Source organism: Rhamphochromis longiceps, linkage group LG4, assembly GCF_057381845.1.
Source record: "Rhamphochromis longiceps isolate RC_006_pf linkage group LG4, R_longiceps_female_GT1.1, whole genome shotgun sequence".
Taxonomy (NCBI): Eukaryota; Metazoa; Chordata; class Actinopteri; order Cichliformes; family Cichlidae; genus Rhamphochromis; species Rhamphochromis longiceps.
In genome coordinates, this window is record NC_140560.1 from 25,780,721 (window position 1) to 25,802,701 (window position 21,981).

The window sequence follows — 21,981 nt, forward strand, 5'->3', positions numbered from 1 at the left end:
AAAAGGGAAAACAGGGGCGTGGAATCATTAGGAACAAATTGCCTAAAAAAGTCATGAAAATACGAGAAAAAGTGAGATATGTCAAAGATTATGCTCTGTGATCTGCATGGAACCCAGGCAATGAGATGAGGGTTAAATCCATGTTCCAGCTCATGAATGCGGTTTGTTTTTTTCTGTTTTTATCATCTTATTTTAGAACAGTGTTTCATGTTATTTTGGTATTTTTAGTTGATAATTCTATATTTGTGTTATTTCACGACATTCTACCTCAGACGCGGGATGTTCAAGTGCGGTTTCGCCTTGATGTGACGTGTATATATTTGTCGATCTCAGTGCAAGTCAGATCCTGGGTGCTCAAAGTGCCTCACCCTGTATGACTCACTGGCTGTGTGCGCTGCACTGTGCTCAGCTAGAAGGGAGGTGAGTTGCTGCTCAGCGTCCCAGGATGTAAGCGTCAGCAATGATTGGACAAGGCAGCCTCAGGCTCACAGCCAATCACTATTCTCGCCTCTTTCCCCCATAGCTACTGCTGTATGATTGGTCCAGGTGTTGCAGGGTGAGGAATGGGTAAATGGCGAAAGGCGAGATCGTGAAAAGAGTGATATTGACTCCTTCCAGTGATTCAGAGGGAGAACACTCTATGACTCATTCCTCTTTATAAATAGTTGAACCTTTTGTACTATTGGATTTACTTTTTTACACGTATATTTCACACAATTAAGCACTGAAGATACACAGAATGTATATTTCCTTTAAAGTTGATATTTTCGGTTTTTCTGAATATATGTTTTACATTTGTTGTTACCCATACATAATCATCAGAAGCTCCTTCACGTGTCATAAACTGCCTACCCTCACACTAGCATGCATGGGGTGAATGAATTATCCTCACTACTGGTAAGAAAATACCAGTAGTATATTTTATACACCAGGCATGGATGATATTTTCTATATGAACCCATACATCAGTTTGAACACACAGCACAATGTTTGCCTTTAACCATCTGAGAGTTCTTCTTTTCCACTTGTTGCTCTAATCTTTTGTCTAACAGATCATGTCAAACTTTCAGACTCCCTATAGAAGCTCAAAGCTGACTCAAAGTCCATGTTTAAAGTGTTAGCATGTATTTTCAGTTGCATCTTTTCAAGAAATGCCAATAGTAGGACAAGAATGCACACTCACGCTCATAAATTCCACATTTGGAATAATATGACTTCTTAATTTCTCTCTCTCTGTCGCTCTGTCGAGCAGGGGTAGTGGAGGCTTGGAGGCTGGGGTGGAGAAGTGTTGTTCTGTTATCACTGTGACACAACCTCTGTCCAGCGATCCAGTGGAGAATGGGCCTTGTGTGCCACTTTTGTGTGTGTGTGTGTCTGCAAGTGTGTGTTTGGTGCACTGGGTACCAGGAGACACTGTGAATGTGTGTGTGAGTGAGCGAACCAAACAATGGGCCTGTTTTAAACCGGCTGGGCAGTGGGGGAGCATAAGGCCTGGCTAAAACGTCCATGGAACGCGCAAGCGGAGGACTGGCATTATGAGGAGAATACAGTGAGGGGTCTGTGACAGAATGAGGAAAGACAGGGGAAGGGTGGTGGCATGCACCAGGACCTAAGAGCAGAGAGATAGGGGTGGTGAATGCGTATGACAGAGGTCTTTTTTTGTGGACAGAGCAGTGTTTGTGTCATGTTTGGCTGAGGAATGCTGCTGTCCTGGGTGATAGGGGGGCATTATGGGGGCCTTATGTCACTCCTGGGTGTCTTGAAGCTGCACATAGAGGTGGCGTGTCAAACGGCACACAACCAACATACATGACAGTCACATCAGGCGGGATACATGACCAGAAGCAAGGGCAGAAATCTCATCTCATCTTTTTTTTTTTGTTCAGTAGATCGGACTTAAAGATTGTCTGCTCTTCTGTGTACTGCAGCTGGAAGCCTATATAGGAAGCAGGGATTTCGGCCTTTGCTCGACAGCTGGAGAGCTTTAGATGAGGACAGTATGTGTTTTTCTATGTGTCCCAGTTGGAGGATGAGCTCGGTGGAGACGGGGAGAGGCAACGCGGTGAGCTTGTTCAGCTGTGCAAGGGCTCGGAGGGTTAAATCCTGCCGAGGCGCTCACACACACACTGTGACCGTGGGCTCCTTCTCACATACACACAATGAGGCTAAGTTGCCTGGGGCTGGGGCCGGGGCCACGGGCTCTTGGTTCTCACACTCTGAACCAGTACTTCATCTCAGCCTGGGACTCGGACTCAGTCGCTGTGACGGTGCTCAGAGTGGCTGGCCGCTCCGCTGCTCCATCATCATCGTCCTTTTCAACATCTTCATACTTAAAATATGAAGATCCATGGAGGTATTTGATTTTGTGCATAAGATGGATGATTTGTAGAATTATGGTGTTGCTGCAATTTGTGTCGTGACAAAAAAATTCTTTGTTCTTAAAGGACACTTTAATTTATATGGAAAGTAAAACATTTATTTGGCTTCAGGCAAGCTTCTCTTCAGTAAATGTGACATTTTATTTAGGAAATGTATTCTTTTGCTCAGAGAGGTTTCTGTATTTTTGCCTTATCTGTGTTTTCAGTTTTCTTTTTCTCTGCTGTGGAGCTCAGCTTCTTTTTGTTTCTGCAGAGAGCATTCTTAACTTTCGATTTTTCTCGTTTACCTCGTTCAGTGCGTTGAAAATTGTTCTTGTAAGATTCCTTTTCTTTTAGTCACTTCCTTGATGCTAAAGCCGTCATTTTCTTCCTGTCTGAGAGTAATCTTACTGTATGTCTTTCTTATTGCTCTTTTCCAGTCCAACTGCTGAAATCATCAGACCTTGGACGCCACAGTCTGCTCTATCTGAAGGAGATTGGAAATGGCTGGTTTGGCAAGGTAAAACTTTTATTTAGTTCTGAAAGCATACACTCAGTCAGTTTTTAGATAGAGGGATTTTAAACACCTTTGCACTCAATATTACTATTTTAATATTCTAGTTTAAACAGCAGCTTCCTTACTATAATACGTGGTTTTTAAAATGTGTTCTACTCTTATATTGAATGCTCCAGTGAGGCTAATTCGATCGGGGAGTTTATTCCACAGGGGAAGAGTTGAAATACACAGCCACATTAGATTCCCTACATTTTACCTTGCTTCCTGGATTGTTTCGCACACTATTTCCATTCCTAGTTTATGTTTACTTTGGTTTCTAAATCTACAGTTTATCGATGCTGGCTAAATCTTGCAGGTTCTGCTGGGCGAGGTCAATGCAGGCCTCAGCACCACGCAGGTGGTGGTGAAGGAGCTGAAGGCCAGTGCCAGTGTCCAGGACCAGATGCAATTTCTTGAAGAGGTCCAGCCATACCGGTCAGTTTTATCAAACTTCAGAAACTCCACACGTTTTTATTTTATTACCGGTATGGTTTTTGCACAATCATACCTTCTAAAATTGTCTCACAGGACCCTCCAGCACCCTGCCCTCTTGCAGTGCTTGGCACAATGTACAGAGGTTACTCCTTTTCTGTTGGTCATGGAGTTTTGCCCTATGGTAAGACACATTTTAATGACCAACTTTGTTTGTTCAGTCCTTCATATATATTTTTTTAAATTTCTTTGTTTAGTTTTGTTTGCAGAATTAAAGAAAAGTCAGTGTGTCTCATGTTCTCATATTTTTTCCCCTCTTAGGGTGATCTGAAGAGTTACCTCCACAGCTGTCAAGTAGCTGATTCTGAGACACCTGACCCGTTGATCCTCCAGAGAATGGCATGTGACATTGCTTCAGGGCTTCTGCACCTTCACAAAAACAACTTCATCCACAGGTACGTGTGTCAGTCCCGCTCCCTTTACCTTCTGCAATTTGAGCTTTAAAAGGAAGAATCTACTTGAATGGTTTGTGCGCCACCTGTTGGTCTCTCCTGGCAACAACATCCTGGTGCTGCCTGAGTAGTTGTCACAAACTCCAGCATCAGTGATTTTGTTGCTGGGGGCGAGCCCCTCTCGCTCTCACTCCACCATCCATGCAGTGGTGGTGGCCATAGCAACCAATTAGTGACTGCCAGGCTGAAAGCTCCCATTGTGGAGGAGGTGAGATTCCACTTACTGACTTAATTGTGAGTGTGTTTACGCACTTAGGTGATATGTATGTTACTCTAATTGTATAATTCTGTCATTTATCACTGAATTTTAACTGACAACATTACTGTATGTTGCTGTAAAAAAAGAAGTGCCAACATTCTAGTGCAGGTTAAAAGAAAAATCACACAGACTCTTCTCAAGACACTTCAGCTGCAATTTTTTAAACTAGATCGGATCCCAAGAGAAACATTTTTTTAAACATAAAAATACCAAAAAGTTAAATTATTAAGGAACAGGCTTAGACTGTAACACACACATGGACAGAGAGTTAATTAGGGGAAAACAATAACAACTACATTGTTGCACATAGTGCGTCTTTCTGAATAAAAGTGGCATTGTTTTATCTCTCTATTTAACAGTTTTGGGGGGTTGGTTGTTTTTTATTTTCAACAGTGACCTGGCCTTGCGAAACTGCCTCCTAACATCAGAAATGTCAGTTAAGATTGGAGACTATGGACTTTCCCACAGTCGGTACAAGGTCAGTCTTTTGAAATATCTGTAATTTTTAAAGACTGCTAGTAATGCTCCTAGTACTCAATATCTCTTTTTAATTCTGTAGGATGACTATTATATAACACAAGACCAGATTTGGGTACCCCTGCGCTGGATTGCACCTGAACTCATAGATGAGGTCCATGGAAACCTGTTGGTTGTTGACCAAACCAAAAGCAGCAACATATGGTGAGTTATGTAAAGGGAGAGAAATGCAAGCTTTTATTGCAGATTATCGAAGCTACAGTTCGAGTTCACACATACTTAAGGCAAGCCGTCTGAAGGGTTACCGAATGAGTGGAACAGTTTGTTTGGAAAGTTTTTCTATCCGGAATATGTGAAGTGACCAACCTAAAATATTTCTTTGTGTGTTTCAGGTCATTTGGAGTGACTTTGTGGGAGTTGTTTGAGCTGGGAAACCAGCCGTATAGACACTATTCTGACAGACAGGTCTTGACATATGCTGTGAAGGAACAGCAGCTTAAACTACCCAAACCCCAGCTCCAGTTCCCCTTGGCTGACCGCTGGTAAGACATCCACACATAACTACACTCAGGAGAACCTACTGTACATACAGTGAATACTGACACTCAGAAAAGACTAGTAGCTTATACATTAGTGATGCCACACAAAATAGATTCTAGATGCTGGTAAGCCTTCAGTTCAAACTGACCAATGAGTTTCTAACAACCTTATTTTTCCCGTTTTATATCTTTTTTATTTATTTTGATACAAGTCCATTGTAGCAACATTTGTCTTTGCTACCAAGGGCAGATGATCAATACTCTCCCTATTCTTTATGATCCCCTTGGCATCGACCAGATCCGAATCACCTCATTCATCTTTACCTGGGAAGCCTGCCAGATATTGTTTTTTATTTATTTTTTATTTCAAAACTGCTCCCTAAGGAATTAAACTATTTGGTACAAACACTGAGAAGCCACACAGATGCACAAAGAAAAGCATAAACATCTTCTAACTGTGTCAGCATCTCCACTGCACCTCCTTCATATACTATGCTGTATATGCTATTGACTAGTGCAGTAAATAAGTGCTAGGTGTTGCTATAAAGTGCTGACTTTGAAGTTCTCCTTATATTACCTTTTTTTTAAATGTTGCTTCTGAACTTTTCTCCTTTTTTTAACAAAAATATCTTAGGATACCAATAAGTGTTTTCCAGCCTGAAGGTGTGTGTGGTCTTTTCGGTCCCTCTTCTCCGTTCAGGTACGAGGTAATGCAGTTCTGCTGGCTGCAGCCAGAGCTGAGACCCAGCAGTGAGGAAGTACACCTTCTGGTCACATACTTGTGTGCCAAAGGCTCCAGTGAAGCTGAGGAAGACTTTGAGCAACGCTGGAATGCCTTGAGACCCAATTTGCTTGGCAGCACCTCTCACACAGCTACATCCACAGCTCTAGTTCTAACCCCTACACCAGCCTCAGCTGATGCCCCTAATACAGACCAAACTCAAGCAGTGGAGCTGGCCTCCTCTGCTTCATCCTCCTTCCCCCTCTTGGAGCACTTCTCTGACAGCTTCCACTCTGACACAGGTGATGACCTACTGACTGTCACAGAGACCAGCCACGGTCTCAACTTTGAATACAAATGGGAGCAGGCCCGAGCTGAGCAACCCTACTGCTCCTCCTCCACCAGTGGTCCACTGGGCCAAGGGAACCCACATTACCAGGATATCTACTATTCAAGCAAGGGAAGCACCACAGGGGGCTGCAAGACTGATAGCCTTACCTCAAGCATGTCCCCATCCTATTATGAACCCCAACACCCGAGTGTGGTTCCAGTATTGAGTGCCCACAGCCCCTCAGTCAGCAGTGAGTACTACATTCGCATAGAGGAACCAGTAGAGTGTAACATTAACCTGGATGACAGCATTGTGGACTACAGCCCAGGATTAGAAGTCAGTGACAGCAGATTGTTATCTGAGAGTGAAACTTGTTCAACCACAGCACAACCCAGCGCATACTGGTCTACTGCTGATAACATCAAATCCACTGCCTATGACTCTGATTCAAGTCCCACTAGCCAGCTAACCAGGGAACCACTGCTCAGACACATATACAGCACCAGCCCCCCACAATTAGGCCACTCCCAAAATTGCCTTTCGTCCAATCTCAATGACTCTGCAGAAAGGCCAGCAGAGTCTAAGGAGCAGTTAGAGAACCCACGCAGTTTATCACAAGCAGTCAGTAGCCCCAGCTTAGGGTTCTGTGATCCCTACCTTGAAGCAAACACAAATCATAGCACAGTTAATGAAAGCTGCCATAATATGGTAGGTCATCTTAGAAAGAGACCATCTATTGTTAACCACATCGGAATTGATGCAGGAACTGCTGACGGCGTGCTTTTGGGTCAACAGAGAAGTGGAGAAATCGAGGATGACCTTTTCTCCGAGGGAGAGGCCACAAACTGGATCTCAAACCATTCTGCAAACAATAACAGCCTGAGCTTTGACACAAGGCAGACAGGCAGTGGAAGTGACAGCTGTCTGGATCTGCAGTATACCAGTCAGTCAAACACAACTGAATTATGGTCTTTAACCAAAGTTTCCACCAGAACTTTCCACAGCTCCAGATCTTGTGATGCCTCAGAAGGAGGAGGAAGAGGATCTGACTGTAATAGTTGTAGCAAACCAACTGATTTAGGCTCATACATTCACTTATGCCACCAAGAAAAAGAGGAAGATGCCTTTCAAGTGGAAAGGAACACAACTAAAGATAATGTGCAAAGTACCAATTCTCTCACAGATGCAAGAATAAATACCAGAGATAGAGAGGGTGGAAAATATGAAACGCAATCATTTCTTTATGGAGAGAGAACGTATCCTGCAATGATACCTGAGGCAAGCCACATAAAATCACCATCCTCTTTTAGGAAGCCTCAGGCTAGTCAAGCAGGACAACTGTCAGATAAGCAGAGAAGTAAGATGTGGGAGGGCATTTCGACAGGAGTATCTTTTGATCTGAGCGACAAGAAGCTAAACTATGCAGAGACACCTGAGAGAAGCAGAACATTAGATAGAGGAGTTGGCGTAAGAGACTCCAGCATATGCCTGGTTGAACTTGGTGACTACAGTGAGGAAGAAGATGACATTACAGATATTACTTCAGGGATCTTTGCAGACTTCAACCTCGACTATGCTGAGATAGAGGAGGAAGAGCTCAGCCCGCAGAAGAAGCCAGAGACAGCTGGTGACTCTTTAGACACCAACAACATGTTTTCATCAATGGCAAGCCCCTTAAGCCCTGATCCCTTCAATATCCCAGTCCTGCCCAAATCACTGGATAGCGGCTATGACACAGAGAACAACGAATCTCCAGAGTTTATTTTTAAAGAGCTTGGAGATCCCCTGGGTGGTGAGAGGAGCCCTAGGCTGGGCGGAGAATCCGAGCTTGTTTTGCAGGTGGGTTTAGGACAAGGGGTCTGCACTTCCACAAGCAACTCAGAGGTACAGTTAAAAAGTCTAACCGAGAAGAACCCCTACAGGGACTCAGCCTATTTTTCTGACTATGATGAGAGGAGTCCCCAAGAGGACGGCAGTAAGTTCTTTGCAGGTCCACGTAACTGTCACCCCCCTGCTGAGAAACCAAGCCTTTTAGGAAATAATCATGCTGTAGAAAAGAAGTTTGCTAATGGGGAAACTTTAACAAATCTGAGACACATCAAAAGTTGTGCTTTGGTGAATCTCTCAGAGGCTGACAATAGTTCACCCCATTCTCTTCCCACCCCTGGGTTGTCTATGCTGTCACCATTTCCTCCACAGATGGGTGGCTGCCTGACCAAAGAGACCGCCCCTGCAGATGATGATCTTGGGTTGGAGACAGAGCACTCAGAAGACGAACCTTCCACAGAGCTTAACCCCGCCACTGGATCTCAGCCAAATTCCACTGTCCAGGATGCCCGGGAAGACGGGAGCAGGAGAGAAGACTGCTCCAATTCCCAGTCATTGCATACTGGCTCCACCATAACCAACAATGACAATGACGAGTCCCCCAAAGAAAATGAACATGGTGATGGCTCCACAGAGGAGGAGGAGCTACCCGAATTCAGTCATGTCAACGAGGAGACAGACGACAGAGGGGATGGTGCGAGAATAAATGAGGAAGAATTTGAGGACATAGATGCAGAGGAATGTGACTCACAAGACAGTTTGTGTGGAGAATCCAATGGTCCTCTTGACCTGTCCACTTCCTCATCATTGCTGGAGCTTTGTGGAGAGAATGTAAGAGCTCCACTGGAGGAGGCAGAGGATGAAGATGACTCGGATGATAGCGATTCTGATGAAGAGCTGAGGACCTACAACATTCAAGATGAAGACAGTGAGGAGAGTGAGGAGGATTTCACCACAGTGCCGGTGGTGGTGAGTGACTGCAGCAGGGCTAGACACCTCCGCAGCCTCCTGAAGATGCCCGGCCTGCTCACCGAATCCTTCTGTGAGGAGTTGGAGAGGAAGAAAAAAGCGGTGTCTTTTTTTGATGATGTCACAGTGTTCCTTTTTGACCAGGTACAATATTTTAATAGGTCAACGTTGTACAAACTGGGGAGATTATTATATTAAATTAAATCACTTAATTGGTTTTCATGCCTTCCAGGAGAGCCCCACAGGAGAGCTGGCCGACTATTCCTTCTCAACAGAAGTAGAGGCCAGTGGAGAGGAAACATCAGAGACAAAAAACTTTGACCAGCAGCCCCAACCTGACCCTGAACTTGAAGCTCAGTCACATGAATCACCCTGTGTTTCTAAACAAACAGATGGAAACAAATCAGAAGAGGGTGAGGATGTAATATGTTGCAAAGAATAAGCCTCACTTTTTTTCTCACTGCATTTAACAAAGCGATTATGACTTCCTGTGTGCATTCAGGTGGGAACTGCGAATTGGAAGATGACCTGTCCTTTGAGCCCTGTCCATCCTCACCTGTCACCACACTTGAGCCCGCGTTAACACCCACTTCTCTCTCCAACAGTCCCGAGGCACCTAAACCAGCCGCTGTAGCACTTAATCGTTTTATGGTGTCACGATTCTCTATCACACATGTTTGCGACTCCCAGATGAGCTCAGCAAAAGGTAAAAATGCCTTTTAGTCCAACTTGTAGTAAAAGTTTCACTAAAATTGTGACACTCCACTAAACGTCACCTCAGTTTAAAATACTGATCCTACTTTGGCTATTGAAAGATGGCTTCCATTGTAATGTTGTAAGCAAAGATCCACATGCAGCTAATATAAACAGCTGAAAGACAAAGTGGATTTAAAGATTCCTAAAATCTAATATTTAAGTGCTAATATTTGCAGCGATGTGGCTTATTACACAGACAAAGTAGATCTAGGGCATTCCTGGTTAAATTGTTTTTGTTGTGAAGTTGGTAAATAAATAAATATAATATTTTTACCTTCTATTTCCAATCTCTTGTGTCCCACAGGGAACAGTGACGATAACCCAAAAGACTGAGAGTGCCGTGCCACCACGATGAGAGAAGGTCGATTCCAGGTTCTTCTCAACACAGAAAAAGCAGCATTATTATATCTAGATGTTTTACAGAGTTTTATTTTTTAATCGACCTTTGGGGCATCTGACCCTGGTGACCCTTTATGAGACAGTGCCTCATATTGTAGTGAAGTACCCCGAATGATTTGCACACTATTATTATTATTTTATTTATTTTTTATGAAGAAAGAGCAATAGCTGCACGGATAGCAACCTAAAGTGGATACAAAGCGAAGTGTTATTGTCTGCAGAAATAGAAATGTTAGTTTTGACACGCAGTATTTATTTGCTAAATGCGGCATCAGTTCCTTTTCGTGACCTTACAGTTCTTTTGATTTGTGAATTATAAAAATAATCCCCCCAAAAAAGGAAAAAGAAAAAAAAAGCGAAATGACAGACATAGCTGCTCCTCTCATTGGCTGCCTTTGTCCATCTGCTTACCATCTGGCATTTTCTGGCAACTTAAGACTGTTACGGCTCTCATTGTTGGTGCCAGAAAACAGTGCTTGATGGTTGTTACATAAGAAACTACAATGGATTTTCAAACAAAATATTTGACTTCAATGAAAAGTTATAGCTGGTGATGATGGTGGAGCTGGAGGTGCTTCATCCTAATTTCTCACGTTATCCAAATCACCATTGTGGGACTTTGTGGATTTAATGTTAATGGCAACATAATACAGAAAACCAGGATGTTACCACTACCATATTCTCCACCACTCACTCTAGTTAATGACAACCCACGGCTCTCCACACCTTTCTGAAGCACTTTGTGTTCCCCATGTTGCTCTTCGTGTCCACATTCTGCAACGAATCAGCTGAACAATGAGATTCCCCCCATTAGTGTCCATGTGCCGTTTATAGATTTAGGGTTGTTGGTTTTTTTTTGTTTTTTTTAATAAATTTGATCATCAGTAGAACGACTTTAAAAGGGACTTAGATGTGTCACCACTGTTGAGTGGTGTCAGTATCAACATGCCAGTTATAAATGTTGAATGTCAGTTATCATTTCCGAGCATCTTTTCTACATCTAGGTCTTGGTCTCATCCATTATGCATCTGTTATGTTAGTGCTGAATGAACCGGGTATGAGGTGATAAGGGAATGAAAAAAAAAAAAGACATTCAAAATAGGACAATTGTATGAATCCTATATCAACATGTAGCAGGTAGCTTGACTTGAATTACTACTGCTGTATCGGCAGCTCACTCCCCCCTCTCTATCCTCCTGTAGCTCCAAGTGCCAATTCAGTTTCCTCTTTCCTTGCCTTTGAAGTTCTGCAAGAAGAGAAAACATTGCTAGTATTTTTGTATAGAGAATTTGAAGAAGATGCAATCCAGGATGATAGTCTCTCAAATTTGCCAAAGAGATATTTCAAAGCCCATTGGCTAAAGTGGCAGACGCCTTTGGAGAAGGTGAGGTGGGTTGTTCTATGCACCGGTAGTAACATCATTGCTGTTTCCATTCATCCCTCACTCACGGCTGTTGTACTATCCAAAACAAATAAATCCAAATACTTTTCCCCCTCTTGTGTCTGTGATATATTTATCTGCATTAATGTCAACAAGTGCAAAACAAACAAAACACAACACATAAAAGTATGAAGTCTGTGCCCATATGGATTTATTTTGGACAAGTTAATTTACATGCATGCTCTGCACGGTACAGATATAATACAAACAGAGAGACATGGACGAGGTGAGGGCTATATAAAAGTTAAAAAAAATGCATTTGAAACTTGATTCTTAAATGAGCTATGTAGTAAAAGCATGACCGCAATTCTCAGTGGAAACGACTCATCCACAAAAGGTGTTTGTGACGTAACAGTTTATTTCCTGGAGACTAAGAGGCATTTCAGCTCATTCACACAACACATTCTTACTTTTCAACCACACTTTCAGCACTAACCCCATACAGCATATTGTAGAAAAGAAAAACATGCCTCTAATCTTGTGTCCCAGGTGAGTGTACTGCAAAATACTGAGAACAAATGATCAAAGCTATGATAATACTGTACCTTATCTGATAAGCTACCACCCCCTCTAAGCTGAATATATATATATATATATATATATATATATATATATATATATATATTAAAAAAAACAAACCTCCTGGCAATCTGGCAGCTTAGATATTACTGAAATTTGAACATAAGGAAAGAGTAGCAGTTTATTCCCGTGTTATACCTGTGGAAATGCGCCTGCACTGTACGAAAGCTTGCTCAAGCCAAAGAAAGTGAAATAATCCCATCAACGTTTTCAGTAATATAAAAATACAAATAGAACTGTGATGCATATTCCCTCAAACCACTTTACAGAACAAAATGGATATCGCCATATGCATATAAAGAAAAAACAAACAAAAAAAAGAACACCTAGAAGGCACAGTTCCCACATTGAAAATCTGGGTATACTGTATCACAACTAGTCAATATATAATTCTATACTATTACCTAACAAAAGCAAAATTATAGTTTACTCATCGCCTGTCAGGGTTCAACCATCAGTCTGAGTATTCAAATTACTCAGTTCACATTACAGCAATGTGTGGTAGACTGTTTACAACCATCCTTTTCTCGTTTTCTCAGCTCATGTAAGCAACTATTGCAGTGTGCCCCTCCACTGATACTTAATTCAAATAATCCTCCAGTGAAAGTTACAGTGTAAAGTGTTGCAGAAACCAAAAAAATAGCATAACAGAAGTACAGATAAATATTAATGTATTGGCATCACTAGTAAAACTTATTAGCAATACCTTATTCACAATTGGTATGATCTAAATAATTAAATCTAACTGTCACACTGTTCTGACTAAAACATTCAATGTTTCGTGAAAGCATTCGCAAAAAACATTGATGGGAAATTCTTTAAGTGAATTTCCACAGCCACTGGGCCCTCTTGCGATAACGTTATACAACTGAAACCTGCCAGTGTTGGCCATTATCTCTTGCTTTTTAAAAAGGAAAGGCCCGCGAGGGTAAAAAGGGGGCAGCAGGCTGCTAGTAGAAGATGGGTGCAGCTCGGTCATCAGAGAAGGAAGGCCGGAGGTAGACCTCCAGGGAACGGTCACTGTGGGGAGAGGAGGGGTGAGACAAGACTTATAGTTAGCTTGAGCAAAGTACAAGATCTAGATGGTTAATTATGTAACCACACCCAAAGACTTCTACCTTCCTAAAGTTTCCAACAGTAAGTTGAGCAAAAAGTTGCAGTTTTGTGAGATTTAGCAAGCATATGATGAACAAATTCTAATTAAATAGCGTGTTATAGGCATGCATGAAGGGTTAGTGTCTTCTCTGTATGATGTTGGGTTACACACAGAAAGAAAAAAAAATACATAAATTAAAATATAAAAGTACTTCTTTTACAACCCAAGGCCTGCTGGATTGACAGAACCAAGTGATGCCAACTCCAAAGAGGCCAAAGGACAGAAAAGACCAGCTATTCCCCGCGTCTTAACTGCAGCCAGACAGCCAATGACAACAATGAGAACCAGACAGTAATAGAGAGCAGAAGATAAGAGACTGCTTGGCTGAAAGGCGATGGAGACTGGTGGACTTACGGAGGTCCTGTTCCCTCAGAACCGGGACAATTCTGGACCCAAACTGGAAGGTAAAAAGAACTTTTGGATTTGAATGGCTCATCTCTCAGATCATGCATGGGTCACATTTTGTAAGGACACTGGTTAGTCTGGTGCAATGCATACATACTGAAACTGATAACAGTACACGACTGAAATGGGGGATGCAAAACAGAGGTACGCACTTCATGCTCAACATGCCATACTGTATACAGCACTCTACAATCCTTTCAAATTGCAAAGCTCACTGGGAACAAATCTGACAGTAAATAAAAATAAATAAAATCAACCGCACGTCTGCAAAAAATGTGTGCACTGCTGTTTATATGACCCAAATACAACTCAAGCACAAGTAAGTCAAAATCATATTTAAAAAACAACCAAAGAGAAGGAAAGCAGGCAGGCAGAGTTCAGGTCAAAGTGCACACAACACCACCTCACACACCAACAGGCTATCAAGAGCAGCACAGATGTTACAGGTGCTTGGGGGAGTGAGTAAGGATGAAACCGCATGCACCGAACAGAGTTGTGGCTTGAAATGAGTCACAGGTAGGTGTTGGTTTTGAGAGGGAAAAGTGAAAAATAAAAAGAATCAGTTCTGAGCCGAACAAGGAAATTATCATCGACAGAACAGATTTCTCGTTAGACCACACTGTTTATTAATATATAGATGTATGTTTTATTTAGAATACCTTTGTAAAAATTCACCATACATTCAAGGTCAAATCTCAATATTACATTTTCTGGTTTCCCTCCACAGCATGCATAAGATAAACACTTCAACTAATCAGCAGGTTTCATTGTTTCTGGAAATATGTAAATTTTTTAATTTAATAATAATATTTATTATTATTATTATCATTGATTTGATTTGATTTTTTACAAGGACAATATATTTTTTTTTAAAAAAAAAAAAGAAAAGACCAAAAAAATAAATTAAAAAAACAACAAAAAAAACTACATAGCCACTCAGGGAATACAATCATAAACACTGAAAGCTGCAGAAGCTGTGGTTATTATTTAACCTAAAACTAATTCACAGCTGTTATTGGGGATACTCAACAAAAGATCATGGACCCTTCCAAGCTAACTGTACCTTCAGGATTAGAAGAAAAAAAGTGGGGGGGGGGGAAAGGAAAGAACAAAAAAGAAGACAAAACTGAAGGTTACAGGAGTGAGGCGTTTTATTTAAGTAATAACTGTGGCAGCAGGTTCAGGAAAGGATGGCAAAAAGAGGGTTTGTGTTGACAAAAGTGGGAATTTTAATTTAATTTGCTTTTCTTTTTTTTTACTATACCATGTGATGACCAAAAATACAGTGCAATTTAGTGGACGGACAGAAACAATTTATATTTAGCTATATATAATGTTTAATATTGAAGCTCAATTTAAAAAATGCTTCATCGCACATAAAATCTGTATTAAATAGAAAAAAAAAAAAGCAAAATAAGGCATATATGACACACCCTCTGGGCGGAAAATAAAATCTAGCACTGACACGAGGAAGCACAGCAGGACGTAGGGGAACTCTCAGAATGGAAACAGAGTAATCTGCCGTGCAGCCTTACTTTGAACAAAGCTTTTTGAGCGTGTATGTGTTTGGTGGGAAATCAATAATATTGGGCCCACTTGTGCTTAAAAAGGCCATTCAGTCAGTGGCTTTAGTACATCGACATTGAAGTCTTTTGGCACTTGTACAGTACATGAATGTCCTTTAGTTTGACAAAATGACACAACCATGTACATGCATGAAAGATAAGCAGTAGCAAAGGCAGTCTCTTGCGAGATCAGTCCGTGATGGTGGACTGTGATAGCGAATTCAGAGTCCATATCGCTGCATGCCGAGCAGGTAGGCCCCGCTCTGGCTCTCTCGCTCAACGCAATCCTCCACCCACCAACCGCTACTGTCCACACCGACACCACCACCAGCAGCACCCCAGGACGGACGGAAGGAGGAAAGGAGGGACCCGGGGAGGAAGAGAGGACAGAAAGGAGGGATGAAACTGGCCTCTTCCATTCGGAGAAGGGGTGTGTGTGGAGGCAGAGGAGAAGAGGTGGAGATAATTGGACAGGAGGGAGGCTAAGAAGGGGGAAAGATGGGGGGGAGGCTAAGAAGGGGGAAAGATGGGGGGGAGGGGGGGGGGGGGGGGGGGGAAGAGGCCCCTGTGCTATCCGGAGCTGTCTGTTTCTGTCTGTATGTCTGTTCTCACACAGTCGAAATCAATTTGCCATCAGGACTGTCACTGTGGAACAAAGAGAGAAGGAAGCTTGCCAGGTCGGACACACTCAGAGAGAAATGGAGAAAGACAAGACAGGCACAAGGCGGCAGAGTAGAGTTTAGGAGAAGGGCAGGTGGGGTCAGGAAATCTATTTTGCCCCACCCACAGCTACAACTCCAAACACACCTGCCATAATCAAGAAGATTGGACTTCCAATTCCCTCATCAACACTTTTACGCAGATATGTTTGCTGATATTGTTGTGCATATTTTGATTGTGTTTGACTCGACCAGTCTTTGAAAAACAGACAAACCCAATATGTTGCTGTTGATGAGAAAATCATCAAGTCATCTCCTTAGCTGGAGGGATGCAGTATTAGTCTGTTGGGGTGAATACACCCTGCAGGACAGAGTTGTCTCAAAATACTGATACAGAAAGAAAAATACACACACATTTAGAGCAGACAGGAGTATGTAAAACATCTTGACACTGGTGCCCAAAGCCCCAGGCTGACAAGCAGTGATGACTGAGATGAAGTCAGCGTGATGTCTACTGTCACAACATGTAATCCACCAAACACCAGGACATTTCTCCTCCCTCCCACTCTCACACGTACACACATTTACAGACAGGTATATACGCAAAGATGCACTCCCTGATCGGACAGAAACAGGCACAGCATAATTCTGAATCTTAACCTCACATTACCCTGACGAGTCAGCAAGGACTTGTTTAGAGTTAAAACACAATGGATCAAAAAAAATCACTCTGTCAATACACTGATACTGACCCTGCTCAACTTTAACAAGCTACTTAAAAAGTAAAGAAGAGCAAAGAGGAAAGGATAAAGACGACACAAGAAATAATATTTAAAGCAAACACTGCATACATACAGTATGGCAAAGTTGCAAATTTTAAATTCTATGGCAGAGCAGGACTTTTGTTCTCGTTAGTTTAGAAACAATTAGTGGATGAAGAGATCAGTGGCCTACTGTCAAAGTTGTGTCAAAAAAAAAGAAAGAAAAAAGGCCAAATTTATCCAAGATTGACAGTTTGAAATCAGTAGTGAACTACCGTCTTTGGGATTATTGGCAAAAAATGAATAAATAAAATAAAATAATAGTATAAAATAGATAAATAAGTAAATAAAAACACTCCTGCACATAAAAAAAAATCAAAAACACACTAAATAAATTAAAAAGAGTAATAAAAGTAGATTTACAGAACAATTGAGCTTTGTTACCACTAACTCGGGCATCACACTTCGATCCATACTGACTTTGTGATGACCCCAGTACTAGTAGGTTTTTTTTCCTCAGTAAAATAAATTTTATCTGTTTAGAAAGCAGTGAAAGTATGCTACATTTAAATTGGGATATGCGCATGTTCAGCAGTTGCCTTGCTGCCTCGAGTGTCAAGTGTTTCAGATGGCAGTAGCAGTCATACATTATCGATCAATACTTAGTAGGTAGGGCAAAAAAGGCACTTACCTTGTGGCAAAGCGACCATCATAATCCTCAATAGCAGGCTGAAAAAACAAGTGTTAAGCAGTCATTGTGTGCTCATAGACCCACTACTGAATTATCTGCTGTATTTAAATACAAACACTAGATGGCAGAAAGTGAGCAAAAGTCAGATTTTCACTTACTGCAGGATTACTCATTTAATTACACAACATAAGACAAACTCAGGTGGGAGCTACAAATTAATTTAGCAAGTAACAAGTGCAGAAATGGTACTGTTCACTAAAAGGTACAGCGACAGTACCTGTGTGCCAAAGCCTGCCATGCTGTAGGGGCGTGGGCGGGGCTGTGCTAGGCTTTGTGCCAGCAGTCGGGCAGTCAGGCCGTAGTCCGGTGTGGGCACTGATGCATCATTCTCCAACAAGTTCCCTGTACTGCTACTTTTCCCATGGTGCAGGCTGGAGGGGTAAGAAAACAATGGCCTCAGACTTGGTCTCATTCAGAATTATTAAGTGTGGCAGTGTTTATCCTGCATACTTCACTCTGAGCTTCTCACTGTCACTGTCAGGAAGCACGCGTGTGTAGGAGAACGGGAACCAGCCACGCCTGTTAAAAGTGCAGAGTTTGTTAAATGTACATGTGCCTATGGCTGCTCCTAATCGACAAACATTTAGCTTATTTTACAGTTTGGATTCGGGCAAAACAGAATAAATTATACATTACTTACATCTTGTTTTTCTCATTCTCCCCATAGTGCCAGCCATCACGCGCTTCAGGCACTAGCAGGGTGATGACATCTCCCTCGGAGAAACTAAGCAGGGTGCTGTTGTCACCTGCAGCGTGGGAAAAGATGGCCTGGACACGGGAGCGCCCGTTCTTTTCCAGTCCTGCCGCCATCGAACTGGATCTAGGCAGGGTTCGTGTCTCTCCTGTTGGGTTTGAAAGCAGATATATGTGAGCAACATGATTAACATCAGGAACTGTTCATAGACTACTGGAATGACTTGAGCTGAACAAACTCATGGAAGAATCAGTCAACAGTCAGACATAACAACATTAGCAGCTTTTGTTATACAATTCTGTACTTAACTGAAATCTTGCATATGATCATATTATCAACATTTTAAAGCAAACTTCACCTTTTCTTTTTTAACTCCATATTCAGGTTGGAACGTAATGTTTCACCGTTATTGGAAAAATATTTGCAATGATAAGTTTTATGCTCCTCAATGAAGGAAGAGGTTCAAACATTCTGCCCATTTTCCTCTTTCGACAGTTTTGTAGTATTTGGATAACATCTTACCCACTGGGTTTTTATTCTTGGCGGGGGCAGGCCTGCGGACAGGTAGGGTATTGGAGTAGACGTCGCTGACCTGTCTCTGGGGCTGGACCTGGGACTGTACCTGTGCCTGGGTTGAAGGGGATGAAGGCCTAACTTGGGAAATAGACATTGCTGCTTCTTCTGCCCAGTATTCCTCTCCTTGGACTCCTGTTGTCCCATTGACCATGGACATGCCATCGGGACCCATCAGTCTCTGAAATAAACAAGCATAGATTCACTAAGAACAATAAAAAAAGGCTTACAGTGTGGAATGCTGTAGCGGCAGTTCATCCTAATTTTTTGGATTAAGATGAAGTTTGGTATATACAGAATAGCACTGGAGCTGTAGACCTACAAAATACATTTCAAAGTGACTGATTAAGTCTAGTAAGTTCATCTAAGTTTACTTTGTTGCTGCACTGCATGAAATGAAGGCTTAACAGCTCATTAACTTGAGTGCCATCTTTAAAGAGAAATGTTTGTTTGATTTGCTTCCTTATGGAGGGCCAAAAGCACATGAGCCGACATAAGGAGAGCAGTGCTAGCTCTTACTCAGTGGTGGCCTTGAGGAAATGGAGTGAAGAAACTCCAGTTAAATAATTTCATTTTCTCTATAAAAATAAGCCTAAAGTATATGTAAAATGCCAGGAATCTTAAATCTTTGACATCATATTTGAGAATTAAATTACAAAAGTAATATAAGGATCACTATCTGCAGAAGTGCACTGTGGGATCAAGCACTGGGGCAGAAGTCCCTTTGAGTCCTGTGGGTTGTAGGGGTTCTGGGGAGACTGGAAACCAGATAAAAATTTTGGGTTGGTCCGTGTGCTCTTCTAGGCCTTTGTCACTGGAATATTCTTTGTCTGAACAATGCTGGTGTGGGTGTGCATGCCAAAGCCTTTACAGGAATGCAAGGACTCATAGGTTTCCAAGCAGAAAATCAATGCTATTAACTAACATAATAAACAGCAACTCACTTATTAACATAAATAAATATTTTCTAAACTTACCGCTGGGTGTCCAAGGCCACTACCCATAAAGACAGCCAACTCTGGGGGCACAGGAAGTGGCTGTGCCCCAGGAATGGGGTCTGAAATGACCAGATTGGATTTGGAGGTATGCAGAGGACTTGCACCCCCAAGGGCAGCAGAGCCCATCTGCTGGGCCAGGAGCATGGCCCTCTCCGGCAGCTTGTTTGGATCTGAGCAGGCCTGTTGCCACACTGGGATCTTCTGGGTCAGAAGGTCTTTACCCTGATAGGAAAAAGGAAGTGATTTGGGGAAACCAGAAAAAACACATTTATGTTAAAAGCAGAGATACTGTTGTGGCTGCAGTGTCACCAGAGAAAAAGCACTCAGCTAAGCAGCCCCCCCCCTTAAAAAACAAAAAACAAAACACAAAACAAAACAAAAAAAACAAGTCAAGTCCTCAAAGATATTTCCTTGCAGAGCATCCTTGACCACTGCCCTCAGTGCAGCTTTGATAATGTGCTGCGTGGGTGAGGCAGGCTAACATACAACCAAGCTGCCCACTGCAACATCTCACAGCCCGTGGACACGGCTGTTCTTTTTTAAAACTACCAAAATACTGTGCAGTTAAACCAAGATCACGTTTGTATGTCTGTATGGTACCTACACACACACATGTATGCGCAAACTGTATTTTGTCACTGTGTATTGACCAATCTGCAGCTCACATCATCTCTTTTTTTTCTTTGTGTTACACACAGGCAAACACACACTAGAAACCCTCTGGGAGAGGGTTCTTCAGGTTGCTGAAGGTGAATTCTTCCCACGCACACCCCCATCCTGATTAATGACTAGACTCCATGATGGGGAAAAAAAGCAGCAGGAGGATAGCTGGCACGTGCACGCACGCACGCACGCACGCACGCACGCACACACCTCCAGCCACATCTTCAGGCTGACGGTTTACACCCACCAGTATTCCCTGGAGACAGATGTACTCCATTACACATGAATTTGATATCCTTGAAAAATGGATAGGCTTGTGTTTGCAGTTCACACAAGCTCACAGAAACACACACACACACACACAGAAACACACACACACACACACACACACACACACACACACACACACACACACACACACACACACACACACACACACACACACACACACACACACACACACACACACACCATAAATATATAAATTGACTAAATCCTTCTATAACAACTCTCCACTACCTTTGATTGTATGCTATGAGGGGATATTTGCTTGGATTCAAAGGTTCTTTGCTTCAAATGTCAGCACCAATGTGAAAAATAACAAGCAGTTAAACATTCTCTAGTGACTGCTGTTGTAAACAATACAGGCAAAAGGCTGTGTGCAATTTATTTCAATCCATCTTACTCAAGGTTTGGCTTTTTAAAGTCTTTTCCTATTAGCCTTTAATAAACTGAAAAAGCGAAGCCGTTCTCCACATAGAAAAAGGCAACCAGATGCATGCAGGTGCACTGATGGATTACAGCTTCAAATATACCTGTCAGCTTGGCACCGTCTACGATGATAATCAATTTTTTAAAACCAAAGCGGCCCCTTTGAGCGGTCAAAACAAATGCAACTGAATTATATATACAACAGTGGTTCATAAACTTAAAATGACTCTGAGATAACAGATGGGGAGTAGCTGTTTAGACTGACTTTAAAAGCTCTGCACACGTCCCTTTTTGACCAGATAATACAGACAACATGTTTCAAATTATCTAAATTAATACAACTGCTGAAAACAGGCTAGGCTCCACATGGAGCTGAGCCTTGCCTACAAACGCTTGATAACTGAACAAATTATTACAGGAAATACTAACCATACAGGTATAAAATATTGTCTTAACCATTTATCCTATTTGGGGTCACCAGTGGGAGCTGTCATAAGTAGAAAGGTAGACAGACGTTTGCAGACAGACAAACATCAATTCAGGCTTGCATTCATATCAACGGCCAATTTAGAATTACCAATTAAAGTATGACTGTGGAAGAAAGTCAGTATCTGGAAAGAGACCGTAGTCTCCACCCAGAACGGTATGATAATTTAGTGATCTTACCTTGCCATGGTAGGCGCTGCTGTTCTTAGCCACAGCACACTGACGGTCGACTAGGAAGCAGTACCTGCGGCGCTCCTCAGACAAGGCCGTCTTGTATCCATCAGCAATGAAGGTGTCCAACTCAGTCTGCTTGCTGCTGATTGTCTCCACATACTGAAGGAGAAAACACAATGGACAGGACAATTACTGAGCAGGACATCATGATTACATCTGCAGATTTATAG

General features: G+C 42.2%; 2 protein-coding genes across 9 annotated transcripts in view; one reads left to right on the plus strand and one right to left on the minus strand.

Moving 5' to 3' along the window:
• Positions 1–11,622, plus strand: part of aatka (apoptosis-associated tyrosine kinase a) — a 30,357-nt gene extending 18,735 nt beyond the window's left edge. For 3 of the 4 annotated variants that reach the window (XM_085404091.1, XM_085404090.1, XM_085404088.1), the window contains 11 exons: positions 2,798–2,877; positions 3,230–3,348; positions 3,442–3,529; positions 3,667–3,800; positions 4,510–4,594; positions 4,676–4,797; positions 4,986–5,135; positions 5,833–9,124; positions 9,213–9,393; positions 9,483–9,686; positions 10,041–11,622. In XM_085404091.1, the coding sequence (XP_085260217.1) occupies positions 2,798–2,877; positions 3,230–3,348; positions 3,442–3,529; positions 3,667–3,800; positions 4,510–4,594; positions 4,676–4,797; positions 4,986–5,135; positions 5,833–9,124; positions 9,213–9,393; positions 9,483–9,686; positions 10,041–10,069 (4,484 nt within the window). In that variant the 3' untranslated portion in view covers positions 10,070–11,622. Of the gene's footprint in view, positions 1–1,605; positions 2,354–2,797; positions 2,878–3,229; positions 3,349–3,441; positions 3,530–3,666; positions 3,801–4,509; positions 4,595–4,675; positions 4,798–4,985; positions 5,136–5,832; positions 9,125–9,212; positions 9,394–9,482; positions 9,687–10,040 lie in introns of those variants that run through there. The other variant, XM_085404092.1, reaches the window with a different exon arrangement.
• Positions 11,623–11,703: 81 nt separating this feature from the next.
• The window catches only part of LOC146671751 (BAR/IMD domain-containing adapter protein 2-like), a 57,766-nt gene continuing 47,488 nt past the window's right edge, over positions 11,704–21,981 (minus strand). For 2 of the 5 annotated variants that reach the window (XM_085404095.1, XM_085404098.1), the window contains 8 exons: positions 21,758–21,910; positions 19,697–19,939; positions 18,669–18,900; positions 18,093–18,294; positions 17,903–17,971; positions 17,670–17,823; positions 17,393–17,430; positions 11,704–13,175 (listed from right to left, as the gene is read on the minus strand). In XM_085404095.1, coding sequence (XP_085260221.1) covers positions 13,106–13,175; positions 17,393–17,430; positions 17,670–17,823; positions 17,903–17,971; positions 18,093–18,294; positions 18,669–18,900; positions 19,697–19,939; positions 21,758–21,910 — 1,161 coding nt within the window. In that variant the 3' untranslated portion in view covers positions 11,704–13,105. The other 3 variants (XM_085404097.1, XM_085404100.1, XM_085404096.1) reach the window with 3 other exon arrangements.